Source organism: Mustela nivalis (assembly GCF_964662115.1).
Source record: "Mustela nivalis genome assembly, chromosome: 4".
Taxonomy (NCBI): domain Eukaryota; kingdom Metazoa; phylum Chordata; class Mammalia; order Carnivora; family Mustelidae; genus Mustela; species Mustela nivalis.
Window position 1 is genome coordinate 122,399,511 of NC_139023.1, and position 14,086 is coordinate 122,413,596.

General features: G+C 41.0%; 1 protein-coding gene across 14 annotated transcripts in view; it reads left to right on the top strand.

The window, feature by feature from the left end:
• TMEM131L (transmembrane 131 like) overlaps positions 1-14,086 on the top strand; it is a 158,986-nt gene that overhangs the window by 132,462 nt on the left and 12,438 nt on the right. For 10 of the 14 annotated variants that reach the window (XM_082726723.1, XM_082726721.1, XM_082726715.1 and 7 more), the window contains 2 exons: positions 4,695-4,843; positions 13,299-13,423. In XM_082726723.1, coding sequence (XP_082582849.1) covers positions 4,695-4,843; positions 13,299-13,423 — 274 coding nt within the window. The remainder of the gene's footprint in view (positions 1-4,694; positions 4,844-13,298; positions 13,424-14,086) is intronic. The other 4 variants (XM_082726722.1, XM_082726724.1, XM_082726718.1 and 1 more) reach the window with 1 other exon arrangement.

Genomic DNA, 14,086 nt, shown 5'->3' on the forward strand with positions numbered 1-14,086 from the left:
CCTATGATCCATTGCATCCCTGAGTTGTCTGCATAAATGTGGCTCTGAACACCATGGCTGTGGCATTGTGGACAGATGGTGGGGGACGGACCTTCTGCTGCATCGTGGTTGAAATGTAGAGGCGTGGACCCGAGTTGCAGGCCTGGAGTGGGTCTGAGGGTTTGAATTTGTGCTTCGAGACTTTCCCGTCCAACACTGATATTTAATGCCCAGAGTCGATCCTTGATGACCCCATGTATTAGCACTTCCGCCAGTGTGAGTAAACTTAATATGGAGTCCAGAAACACAGGATTTGCTTTTATCACCATAGATGGCGGTTCTGCCCAGAATCTTCGCCTCCGGCACAGATTACTAGGCTCTTTGTGTTTTAAATGGAAACACGTATCTCCCCATACGAAGTCTCTTAAAATTGCTCTTTGGTGGGATCAGTAGCACGCTAAGTGCTGTCAGAGTGATTGTTGATCAGATCAAATAAGAATTGTTGAAAGAACTTTGGCTTCCTACCAGGTTCAGGCCAACGCATTCAAAGGTGCTAATTCACAGGGCTGTGTTTCTCTCCAGAATGAAAGTGTCGGCAGGAGAGTCCTCACAGGGAAAGCCGCTCATTGACTTGCATTTTGTTCTGTTTTCCATTCACAGCACTAGTCTAGGAAATATCAAAGAGGTTTAAAAACTAAACATATTGCCTGCCATCATTTTAGAATTTAAACATTTTAAAGAATTGGCAATTTTAAAAATGAGAAAGGACTGAATAGAGGAATAGTTTGAAGGCAGGATATGGAGGAGGTTTTTTTTTCTTTCTTTCTCTTTTTTTTTTTTTTTTTTTCAGTAACATCAAGGGTCTGGGGTTCTTTTTTCACATTTTAAAGGAAAGCATTGTCATAAACTGGCAGATGGTGAACAGGCATATATAATCGGTAGGGAATCCATAATGTGTGAAGAATGCTCAAGGATGAGGAAGCCGTTTATACATGAGAACTTTCCAAGTTTTCGCTTCCAACTTTGAGCTTTAGTTCTTTTTTTTTTTTTTTTTTTTTTTTTTTTTGAGAAGTGTTTTACTTTGTGAAAAACATGTTTCCATCTTTAAATCATTCTAGAATCTGAAGAAAATAGCTTCAGCTTTAGTAGCTGAACTTCGCCCAGTGGATGGCAGGAATCCTCAGTTCTTGCACTTCATTTTCCGTGTCCCCCACCAGAACGGGGATCTTCATCTTGCTCAGGGGAAACCAGCCAGCGTGTTGGCCACATCCTAGCTATTTCTCCTAAATGACACAAATCTTCCGGTAGAAACAAGTCCAGTGATAAGATTGCCTTTGGAAAAAGTGGGGGGCAGGCGGTCAGTTTCCTAAGAGTGCCTGAAGTTATTTTATTAACCTGACAGATGTCCTTGAGGCACCTGAGGAATTGTGTCTTCTATTCTGAGGCTTTTTTATTTTTCCTGAAGGTAACATATCGTGTGAGAAAAAAACGTTCCAAAGCATGTATTAGTGGGCCTGGTGCTACTTGCTCATTTTTTTGGTTGAGAAACCCAGAATATTTTCTGAGTAACAGAAATGTGCTTATCCCTTTCCTGTGCTTTCTCTGCCCTTCTTCTGAGAGGCCTGTGATAAATCATAAATTAAAATTCCCCATAAAAATGAAGTCTGTTGACAGATGCTTCAGAGCTCTGTTTTCACACACTTGCTTTTGGCATCCACCTGTCAAACAACAGTTCAGTTTTTCAGACATTTGTTACGTGTTCCAGAGTCTCTTGAGCATCTGACAAAAGTAAAACTTTATATGTCATGTAAATGATCATTTAAATATGTCTCTTTTTCAACTACTTATTATTTTCTAATTGTATAATCAAAATTCTAGATTTGTATGATTTTGATCACATAATTAAAGATTAATAGCTCTGGAATTAAGGCTAAAGATAAGCAGCTGGCCTCAGCATTACAAAAGAGGAATAGAGGAATAGTTAGATTATTTTCTTGCTTTCTGCTTATATTAATGTGAAGGATAATAAACTTTTAAATTTAATAATGCCCTAAGTCTTAGAATTAACAATACATGAAAGATTTCACTGCATTCAATAGATACCTCCAAATTCTGAAATACCAGTATTTGAGAAATTAAAAAATATAGCCTCATTGTCTTATAGATACTAATAACTTGAAGATTAGCAGTTTGCTCAAAATAAACTTGATTGGATTTGATACCATAGAAATTTAAGCAGGATTCTGGTGAGTTCACTTATTTGTTTTTTTATCTTTATGGCTCAAACACTGACTCTGTGAGATGGGTGTGAGAAAATTATATAACACCATAAATAATCATGCTTAATAAGATGACATGGCTTGGCTTCCACAAAATTTCTAAATTCTTAGATATTGTCATGCTAGAATTTGTCAAAGACTTAATGAAGAACTTGTTAGAATTCCTTTTACAATTGGTCCTGATTCCCAGCCCCATGGAAGGCGTTACTAAGAGTTTGTGTTTTACCACTTTTGGGGGGTAGTTCAGTATTGGATATTAAGTTCAGGTCCTTCCTGAGAAAGTTTAATGATTAATACTTTTAGTGCTGTTCTTGGCCCAATAAAAGCTCAAGGAAATCCATTTTTTCATGAATTAAGATTCTAGGAAATTTAGTGGCACATTTTTGGGGAGAGTATATGTGTTCTGTTTCATATGTATGGTTTGCAAAATCCAAAGTGATGTCCTTAGTTATGATTTATTTTTCTGTTTCGGACCCTATCATCTTGGCTCTTGGCTCTTTCCTTTACCACTTCATCATGGTGGATATTTTCCTCTGTAGGTGTCTTAACACCCAATTTGTGTCATAGAGGAATTAATCCTTCCCAGTGTTTTTATAGTTACATAATACTTACACAATTTTCCATTAACAAAATAAAAGTATGCTTACTTGTCAGTGTTATTGGCAAAATGTATGGATCTTGCTTTGAGTGAGGTCGACTTAGGAGTTTCAGAATTGGAGGGCATTTGACTGCTTTCATTCTGTGGGCAGAGACCTACCCCACCCCAGGGCCCCAAGCAGGGCCAGATTGGAGCCTCTGCGGAAGGTCTGATCAGGCGGGCATCTCACCAGAGCCTGCAGCCTGCTTTGCTGTGAAATCTTTGTACTGTGGTCATCTAAACTTTCTCAGACTACACAGGTATGGTAAGGGAATTCTCAAAGAAAAAAGGAGCAGGTGTTGCAATACTTTGTTTCCTATTAGGACCCTGAAGCCAGTTACTGTGGGGTGGGGTTGAAGTTTATCTGACTTTATTTTGAAGTAGGGTATCGAAGAAGAAATACACTGATGAGTGAAGTCACTTGAAAGGAAAGCGGGGAGAAAAATCATTGTTTTCAGGTGAAGTTTCTACCTGCACCAGCTTTTGCCATGTGATTGGCCTGCTGGTCATTGTCAGCTTGTAGGCACTGGTCACCTGGGGCAGGTGAGCACAGACTTTGGAAAGAGGGCCTGCCCGGAAATAGGTCCTTTGTTTTTGATGGGGCCCTTTCCATGTATATGTCCTCCAGTTCCCTCTTTGTAACAGTCAGAGTAGGCAGAGAAGGTGGCATTTGCATCTTATAAATCAGGAAACCGAAGCAGCTCGGGAAGCTTGAGATTTCCTTTGAAAATAATTTTAGCTATGTAGTCATTACTAGAAGGCAAGTCCTTAGCCCCTCTCCCCCTTCAACTTTAAAAAAAAAAAAAATGTGATAAAATAGACATAACATAAAATTTGCCATTGTAACCATAAAGCTCAGCAGCATGAAGCACATTCACAGTGCTGTACAGCTATTACCATCATCCATTTTCAGCACCTTTTTGCCATCCCAAAAAGAAGGTCTGTACCCATTAAACAGTAAGTATTTATATTTCCTCCCCCCAGCCCCTGGTAACCACCATTCTACTCTTCATCTCTCTGATGACTCTAGCTCTCTCAAACAAGTAGAAACATTCAGTGTTGGTCTTTTGGAGACTGGCTCATTTCACTCAGCATAATGTCTTCTGGGTTCATCCATGTTGTGGCATGTCTCACAGTCTCATTGCTTCGTCTTTTCCATCTCTGCCGTTTTTGAGTGTCCAGTTCAGTAGTGTTAAGTATAGTCATGGTGTTGGGCACTGATTTGTTCCTCTTTAAGGCTGAGTGGTATTCCATTTTTTGTGTACCACATTTCTATACTTCTTTCCTTCCATCCATGGACATTTGGGTTGTTTCTACCTTTTGGTTCTTATGAAAGATGGTGCTGTGAATAATGGGGTACCTCCTCACCTTTTTTCCTTGACCTCTTTTAAAGATTGTTTGTAAGGTGCCTGGGTGGCTCAGTGGGTTAAAGCCTCTGCTTTTGGCTCAGGTCATGATCCCAGGGTTCTGGGATCGAGCCCCACATCGGGCTCTCTGCTCAGCAGGGGGCCTGCTTTCCTTCCTCTTTCTCTGCCTGCCTCTCTGCCTACTTGTGATCTCTGTCTGTCAAATAAATTAAAAAAGAAAAATCCCTTAAAAAAAAATAAAGACTGTTTGTAGAATTCTTCAGGTAAGCCCATTTTTACTGGTAAACATACCTAGAACATCATGAATGTCAGGAACAATCCTCAGGTCTAAATATCATTAGGGTAGATGGCTTGGTGTAGGAAAGAGATTTAATTATGGAAACGTGAATGGAAATAATTAGCTAGAGATTCAATCATTTTTATTTATTCAAGGGAATAACCAGAAAGTGCCTGTCAAGAATGAAGTAGACAACTGTGAAAGTTTGAAGAAGGCTGACACAAAGTCTTCCTCAGAAAAGAAGATTCACAAAGCATCGAAAGAAGACATTTGTTTTGAGAAACAGGATGTACCTTCAGTCGAGGTCTGTATTTCTTTTTCTCTTGCCTCTTAGAACAAAATCCATATTTAGGGCTGAGGGTGCAGTTATCGGTCTAGTAATTGTACATGTGTATTTCATACCTCTCAAAGGGGGTTAGTTATCATGCATTTGAATTTGCATTTATAAATTGTGAGTTTGAGGTGCTTGGAAAGTTTTATTATTTTCTAATTATAATAGGAGATACTAAAATAATTTATAGTAACATCAGATAGCTTTTATTCTCAAAGGAAACTGTTCTTAAGCAAATGGGTTACCTTCTGGCAAAGCTGATGGAGTAGAAGCAGTTCACCTGTCTCTTCTCTCCAGTTTTGTCACCCAACATCCATTTTAGAGCCTGCTCTTGCTGAATTGGAAGCATAAGCCAAATGCTCAGGAGAAGAATGCCTGTCTGGCTTAGGTGAGTGGGCCTTAGTACAACAGAATCTCAGAAGAGAGCGCGTAGTTGGACACGGAGTTAGTTGGACACAGAGTTGCACATTGTGCTGGAGAGCAGAACCGAGCCCTGTATCTCAAAGGTGAAAGCAGACAGGTCCACGATCAAGGTGGGAAAGGTATTAAGGAGAATTTATCTAGTTTACATCAGAACAGAAGTATTCATGTATTAGTATAAGCCCAGTGGAAAAAAAATAGCATTCTAACTACGCTGATACTGATACATACCGTGTACTAAACACACACACACACACACGCGCGCGCGCGCGCGCCGAGTAAAAGTGAATGAAAGGAATAGAACATGGAAGACAGGGAAAGATCCTAATCTAGAAGAAAGCCTAACTTTGAGAATACTTCATACTACAGATAATGTACTCAATAAAATAAGAGTTTTTTTTTTAAAGGCAAATTAAGATTCTAGGATGAGATTAAAAGAGATATTATAAAAGCTAAGTAACTAAATGAAGACCCAAACGACATTTTACAGACAGCTGCCAAAAATGGAATTGCTGACCCTGAAAAAGGCTTTGAGATCATCAGGGTGAGTGTGAAGGAAAAAATTGAAGAGCTGGAAGCATTTAGCTATGGGACAAAGAAAGACAAAGCAGTCCAATGTAAGAATAATGAGTGTTTCAGTAAGTGGCCCAACAAATGGGTCTGAAGGTATTCAGAGAGGTAGTAGAAGAATACTGTCCTGGTAGGAGGGCAGAACTGAATTTATGGAATGGAAGGGCACACTATATAGAGGAAAAATTGATATGTAATAATGGATATAGGCAGAGCCTGGCTAAATTACTGATCTTAAAACATAAACAATGGTGCAAAGTTAGGAAGATGGAGAAACACTCACTCAGGCTCACTCCGACTTCATGGAAGCATCTGATCCAGGGAACAGTGGAGCCATACCATTCAGAGAATAAAAATGTGAACAGAAATATTCCAATCAAGGAAACACTCAAGTACAAAGGCAGCAAGGAAGAGGCATCCTTAAACACAAGTGAACTCATCATGAGCCTTTCTTAAAAAATGAAGTTAATGAAATTTAGCTGACCAAGATAGATGTAAAAATAAAGACGCAGGACTACAGAAGTTGTGTTAGTGGTCTGTTGTTGAGATTTCTCTCCATTTTATATCCAGATCTAAGACGAAACATTTGGCAATTATAATTGCAGAACAGATTGCGTATATTACAACTTTAATAAAGCAAAAAAGTAACATAAAGCTGCAGAAACAGGAGATGGTATTGAATGGTAGGTTTAAATTAAATTAAAATGAGTTTTAATTCAATGGTAGAGAGTCAATACTGTGTAAAACTGAACATATCATTGAACAGGGTGAAAACTTGGGAAAATGTCTTTCATGGTCTTTTGCCTAACCTTAGAGAGATCCTTAAGGCACTAATACAGCATGTGGAGAAGAAATAATTATTTGAAAGTTGGCAGTTCCCTGGATTCTACTTCAGTTTCTTATGTTAAATTCAAATAAAACTGAACATTAAACTTTTATTTAAAAATAATACATTGTCATGATTACTTCAGCAGGACATATACTAAAAAAAATAATAATAGTTGTCCCAGTATTATAAATTATCCCCATCATCTGTGTTGCCATCCAAATGTGTCTGTAGGTTCATAGAGAGATGGCAAAAACAAGATCTGCCAAAAAATCAATGGCAGACTGTTATTCTGAGTAGTGATGTTTGCAGTGATCTTTTTCCTTCTTTATATTTCTGTATTTTTGCTTAAACTTTATAACAAACACAATTTTTCATTTAAATAACATGAAAATGATGCAAAATAAATATATCCTAGACATCTCAAACTGGGAATTTGTAGTCTTTTAAGGACAAGACATGTCCAATAGTTAAGTGCCCCCTCCCAATCAGGACAGAGTGGAAGGGATTTCAGAGAGTGAAAAGTCAGGTGAGCCTGTAGCGGGCACAGGAAGCTCCTAGAGGAGGGAGAAATGTGGACAGGCAGAGAAGGGAAGGTAGGCAGTGGCCCCACTGAGCCCCACGGCATAATCAGGAGGAGTAGGAAATCTTTGGGAAGAGGCTCAGTCAGGAAGGGGAAGTAATGTGAGGGAAAATGGGAGTCATTCCAAATGCAAAGGCCTTGGCTCACCAATTTCAAGTCTGGACCTTCTCCACTCCTTCTCGGCTGGAAGGGCAGACAGGGAACTCGGCGAGCCCGGGAGTCGGAAGTGACGGTGTCTGTAGAGAACCAGAGAGAGCATGGTTGCTTGTCTGCTAAGGAACTTTAGAGCCTGAGTCTTAAAAGCACATGTGTCCAAACAGAACATCTTTTTGGAAGATTTGGCTTCAGGGTGTCCAGTTTAGGGGACCCTGGTGCAAAGGACAGGGAGTAGGGAAGGTTTCTGGACTGGGGGGGTGGATGGAGTGAGGGTGGGTAAAAATTGGAAAACAGCCTTGAGGCTGAGATTTTCTTGAAGGTCACAATAATGTTTTTCAATTCAGGTTTACAAAGATGGGCAGAATGCCTATTACAGAGATCATACAGCACAGTTTTGTAAATGCTTGAATGAATGTGTGAATAATGGATTTCTGGAAGATCAGTGTGAACATTTTGGAGGCTGGGCTGGAGGGGGCAGGAATGGACACCAGCTCTCTTCTAACAAGGAGGCTGTTACTCGACTGGGAGGTGTGACGTAAGGCTGCGCTTGGGCAGGAGCAAGGGGGAAGGACAGGAAGAGTAGGTAAGAGTCTAGAAGAAAAACTAACAGGATTTCCCTGTCCCTAATTGCATAAAGAGAGGAACTGTCTTCTCTTACATAACTATTTGCAAAAATAACTCCTAAGTTTTAAGTCCAGCTAATGAGAAGATGGGGAATTTCTGACTTACACAACAAGTTCATTTTTCTGTTTACCAAAGTCGTGTTGCTTGTTAAGAGCATGGACTTTGCAGCCACAATTGTTGGGTTTGAATCCTGGTCATCATTTATTTGCTCTGTAACATTGGGTGAGTTACTTAATGCTGCAGTTTCCTTATCTGACACATGAGGGTACTAAGAGCATGTCTCCCTCCTAAGTTTGGGAGGAATGGCTGAGTTAACATGATAAATGCTTGGAGTAGCTCACGTACCAAGCACTGACCAGGGGTCAGCCCAAAGAGAATGACTGTGTGATTGCGACCGACAGCGGGTATTACAGAATCAGAAAACTAGGTATTATATGGCAAACTTGGGCCTAGAGCTTGAGATGTGGGAGCCGTGGAGGTTAGAACTGAGAGGCAACACCGAGTTCTCTGCGGTGTGTGTGCACAGGGAAAGCAGGGCCGGAACATGATGCTGGGTGGTGGTGAAGCTGCAGGTGGCCCGAGGGTGCAGGTATAGCAGATGTACAGAAAGCGAGGCCCTTGAGACTATGAAGGGCCATGCTCTCCGCAGCAGAAAGAAGATCTGTGAATTTGGGGGAAGAGGGAATGGGTAAAGGAAAGAAGTGAACCTCAGCAGCCCCTTGCCAGGGGCTTCAAAACTTCCATGTGGCCCTGCGTGAGATGGAAACCAGCCCTGAGGTGTGACCACGCAGTGGCTGACGGCCTGCATGAGGGTGGAGCAGCCAGGACTCGCGCCAAGTCCGCAGGTTCTTCTGAGGGCCCTTAGGAGGGGGGGCCCCCCGAGGAACCCTGCCTCTTGGTGCTTCCATGAGTGGGCGCCATTCCTGGACTTCAGACACCGCTTCCCACCCCCACCCCCACGCCAGACTCAGCCCTCTACGCTTGTGCCCTGACTCAAGGCACGTTTCTTAATTTCTTCCTGTTGTTTTCTTCTCTGGGTATTGTCACCATTCGATCTTTGGGGTCCCAGGCCTTGCCTTTTCTCTATCCCAGGAGCGCAGACTCGGCTTGTATACAGTCCCAGTAATTGGGTAAGCTCCTTCTTCCTTTTCTGGTCCGGAGCCTGTACATCTAAAGATGGCAGCCAGCCCTGCAGGAAAGCTGCGGGGAGTTGGAGGATCTGGGGACCGTAGACCCCATCTTTTTTTTTTTTTGGCTGTCTCCGTGACTCACACCCAGTTTTGCTAAAAGCTCTTCTTTAAAACCCTGTGAGTATGCTTTCCATTTCATTGTTCATTTGAAGAAATCGTTCTCAATAAACACATTCCCAAGGGCAGTACTCAGTGTTTGTTTTTCTTGTACATTCTTAGGGCCTAACTTTGCAACTTAGAAAATTATATAAATCTGTCTATAGTATGTGGAAACATTCCTCTAGATTTATTGGCAAAGAAGATTGAAGCCCAGATTTGAGAGCTACAAACTAAATTTTAACCCTAACCCTGCTGTTTTATTTTTTAAAGCAGATTTTTCTTTCTCTTAGAAAAGGAACTCATGATTATTACAATAGCATAGAAAAGGGGGTGAGAAAAGTCTATACAAAATGAAATACTTTGTACATTTTTCTGTATTTTTCATGCAACTTTTTAAAAAACTCAGGACCATCATTATGTATAGGTAGCTTTCTTAATAATGTTATAATTCTACACTTTCTCATGTTCAGAACAAGGGGAACTTTGTTTCCAGTGGTTATATAACATTCCATCATTTAACTATGCTCTAATCCTAAACCATTCTCTTGTGGTCAGACATTAAAGTTATTTACAGCTTTTTATTTTCATAAATAGCACTCTGATGATTTACATTGTTCTGAAGTCTTCCCTAGATACCTAAAGAATCCTTGTTAGAGATTTCTAGAAGTAGAATTGAAGAGTGTCTTCCTGCGTGCCCCAGATTGTTTTCTGGAAAGGTGGTCCCAGTTCTCATTCAATCAATGCCATGGGGCAATGCTGGCCTCCCACCAGCACTGTGCATTCATTGTTCCTTGCAAAGACTTGGTCAGTGTGATGGGAGAAAGTTTTCATTTTCATTCCAATTTGCATCTCTTACCAGGGAAAAGTGAGTGCTTTCCTTCCTTTCCTTTTTTGCAAAATTCTGAAAAAATAAGTTAAAAAGTCATCCATCCAAAATCCTAGCCCTGAAATCTCTCCCTCCCTCGCTCCCTTCTTCCTTATCTTTTCTTTCTTTCTTATAATTTGGAACTGAATGTCTCACCCAGTTCCACTTGTGCTGCCCAGAGGCAGACTCTGTTAAGAGCCCTGTCTCCCTAGCCCTCTCCCGCGCCAGCCTTCTCCTAGTGTCTGCAGACACAGACTGGCATTATAAACACACTTGTGTTTTTTAAAACCAGCACGGAAAGATGAGCTACAAGCTGATCTATAATTTTCCTTTCCTAAAAGCATACTTTATTGTTAAATATTTTGGATGGAGTCTTCATGGTTTTTAGCCTTTTATATTTCTTTTGCAAATTTGCATGTCATGTGCTTTGCCCACTTTTCTGTTGCCCGTGTTTTTCTTATTTTCCGTCAGAACATATGGCACAGTATTGACTCTGCCTATCAGAAGCAATGTGTGGTTTTTTTCCTTCGTCTGCCCTTCCCTCTTATTTTTTATTTGCTGTTACTTCTATACAGCAGCTCGAAGAATGTTTTGTGGAGTCAGTGATTCCTCTCCTTTGATTTCTTTGTTTGCTTTTATTGAAGTTTCAGGAAATCTTTTTATTTGCCCGCCGCGTAATCCGTGAGAATAGGACATCTTCTATAAAGTGCTGGCTCTGTGTCAGGTTGCTTGCTTCTCACAACAGCCCGTTGAAGAAGATGCAGGAAATGGAGGCAGAGAGGAGCTGAGTGACTTGCTCAAGATCGCACAGCCAGTAAAAAGCGTGGGGTGAGCTTCAGTCCAGGCTGTTTGACCTTAGAGCTGCAATCTTACTTGCAACTCTCCCTGGGCTCTTCCCCTGGTTGGGCCCGCCTCCCCCCTCTTTGAGACTCCCTCTCCACCAAAAAGCAAAGAGCCAGAGTCTCCTTTTATTCTCCCTTTCATTTCTTGACAGGTCTGTTGCTTTGGGTCTCTGGTGTCCTCCCCTGCCCCCCGCCCCCCACCATCTGCTACATCCAGGGCTGGCCTGTTCACCTCGAGCCCATCCGGGGCCCTTCCTCACTGCTGTTCTTCCCTCCCTTGCTTTCCCCCACCACACACAAGTGTGCACATACACACAAAGGCCATTCACTCGTTTTTCATTCCTCCATATGTCCTCTGTCTCTTCCCCCTTTTGTCCTCACTCTTTTCCGTGCCTCACTTTGTTTGCTCATGGATGTTGCTTCTCGTTCATTCCACACACCCGAGTCCAGCGTGCTGAGCACTCTTTGGGTAATCACTCTGGCTCATATTCAGAGACAGCAACCATGCCTCGGACCGCCCTGTTCCACGTCTCTGTAGTCCCTCTGGTTTGCACAGAATGGCATCTCTCACCAGACTGATCGGAGAGAGGCAGCCAAGTGTCATAGTAGCCGCTGACCAGTTCACTCTTTCTCTGACCCCTCTTAGAAACAGATCCTTTCTTTGTATGTGACTCTCGAGGGACAGAAAGGCTCAAGGACTTGTGTGATGAACAGTTTTTCTTGGCCCCAGGAGAGGGGAATCCTTTTCTCTCCCAAAGCTGGAAATATACAAGGACCAGTACATGAATAAATACAGTAGATAGCCAATGTTTAACTTTGGAGAATGTCTGATCATATGTTATTAATGTGTTTGTTGAGCCTCAGACTTCAGCAGTTAGCATTAAGATCCTGTAAGATAGGGCTTTGTGTGTTTAACCTGTCTTGTTTTTAGAATACCTTCAGAATCAGAAAAAAGTTAATACTTAACATACTTAACATAAAGTTAACATACTGGGGGAGAAACTAAAGGAGTATTAAGGAAAAAACGAAAATCCCTTTAGTCTGCCACATGTGCAGTTACAATTTCATTTTTTGTCTAGTGTGTATTATAGTAAGCCTCCTGCTTTAATAGATACCTTAGGCTTTGGGTACCTCAGATCTGTAACATGTAGGCATTTGTTTTTCTTCTTCCAAGTCATGTGTGTCAGCCAAGTTTATGTTAGAACATCCTGCATTTTCCAGCTCTGATTCTTGGACCAACCTTCTCAAAAGAGAAGGTAAAATGAGCTGGGCTTTATTCTTTATGAAATGTGAATCCTAAGGGTCCGTAGGAATATACTCACCAAGTTGGGGGATTTGCTTCTGGGAGGTCCCCGAGGATGCGATTTTTGGGTTCTCCCTTCGCGAGCTCTGTACCACCTCCCACACGACTACAGTACCTGAGCTTTAAAGGGGCAGAGGGGTGGAAGGAAGCGAGAGAGAGTAGAAGAGGACTCAAGGCAGGAGCTGCTTCAGAACGCTCTCGGGCAGGGGACTTCTCCCCTTGAGCCAGTTAACAGACTGTGCCTAACATAAAAGGAAAATGCCCAAATTAAAAAAAACAATTACGTGTGTGTGTGTGTGTGTGTGTGTGTGTGTGTGTATGAATAGGCGTAAATATATACACACACATATGTAATTTTTTAAAATTTGTGTACACACCCATATAGAATGGATAGATATATATGTATTTCATGCTAAATTAAGATTTGCAAAACCACATTTAAAAAACATGAGACACATTCTTATTTATAAAAGCTTAAACTTTTTGACGCACTCAATGGATATCGGCTGTCTCCGAAAGTTTTTCCGTAAACAAATAAAAACAGCACTGGACGAATTAACCCTCCGTTGAGTTTTTACATGACTTTTCTTCGGTAGTAGCTCATGTGAATTGCACATACCAAATTAACAGGTGAAGTCGGAGAATTTATTGCTGCCGAAGTTAACAGCAAGCTGACCCTAAATTGCTAACAGATGTTTTTCCTTTTTAGCCCCTTTGGAATTCTGTAGGCAACAATTGTTTCTTCTTTTTGCCTAGAAGAGAGGTAGAGAAGGCAGGGGAATGAAAACAGACTGGAGATTGAGAAATGTATGTCTCCATTTTCACCAGTGTTGGAACATTCTGAATTTGTATAGAGTTGTTCTGCGAAAGTTTAAAAAAAAAAAAAAGTTTTTTTAAATGTACATTCAGTCAGTTTAGACCTTTATTTAAGGTTTCTTTTTTTTCTGTAGCAGGAAGATCCTTATAGGAAGAAGAAGCTTCAGGAGAAAAAAGAAGGAAATTTACAAAATTTAAGTTGGAATAAAACTCGAACGTGTAGAAAAAACAAGAAACGGGGTGCTGCTCAGGTCTTGAGGTGTGTTCATTTTTACAGTCCCTATAAAATGTTCCTCTGTTTTTTTTATTCTATAATTTTACACCTAGCTGTTATCTTTTGGTCTTATTTTGGTGATGTTGGATACTGAGAATAGAATATTGATGAAAAAGTCTGTTACTAAAATTAATATGTATTCTGGTTATATTTTCTTTTATATTATTAACTACCTGAAAGTGAATAGATTTTTTGTCTTTTTAACCTTAAAAAAAGGCTCGAAGCTACAGGAGGTTTTAAAAAGAAAGAGCATGAGGCCTCCTCTGTGCCCCAGCTTTCAACCAGCCCGTGAAGGGCCATAGGGTTCCTGAGGCAGGGGAGGGTGAGATCAGCTGGGTACCTGCAGGCCTCCCCTTTCCCACGTCACCCTCGCGCATGTAGTGAAAGAGAAGAGTCACCATTCCCAGAATCTGAGGTTCAGTCCCGTAGAAGCTAGGTTCTTACACAGTTGGTAAAGGACAAGCCGGAATTGGTATTCTCTTCTGGAAACCTTGCTTCCTTGGGTTACTCATCTCCCTGAGCTTTTGTTTGCTTATCAGTAAAATGAAGGCACTGGGTAGTGTTTATGCGGGAATCCCCTGTATTTTTTTTCAACAGGTCAGCAGTACCAACATTTTTTTTTTAAAGATTTTATTTACTTATTAGAGA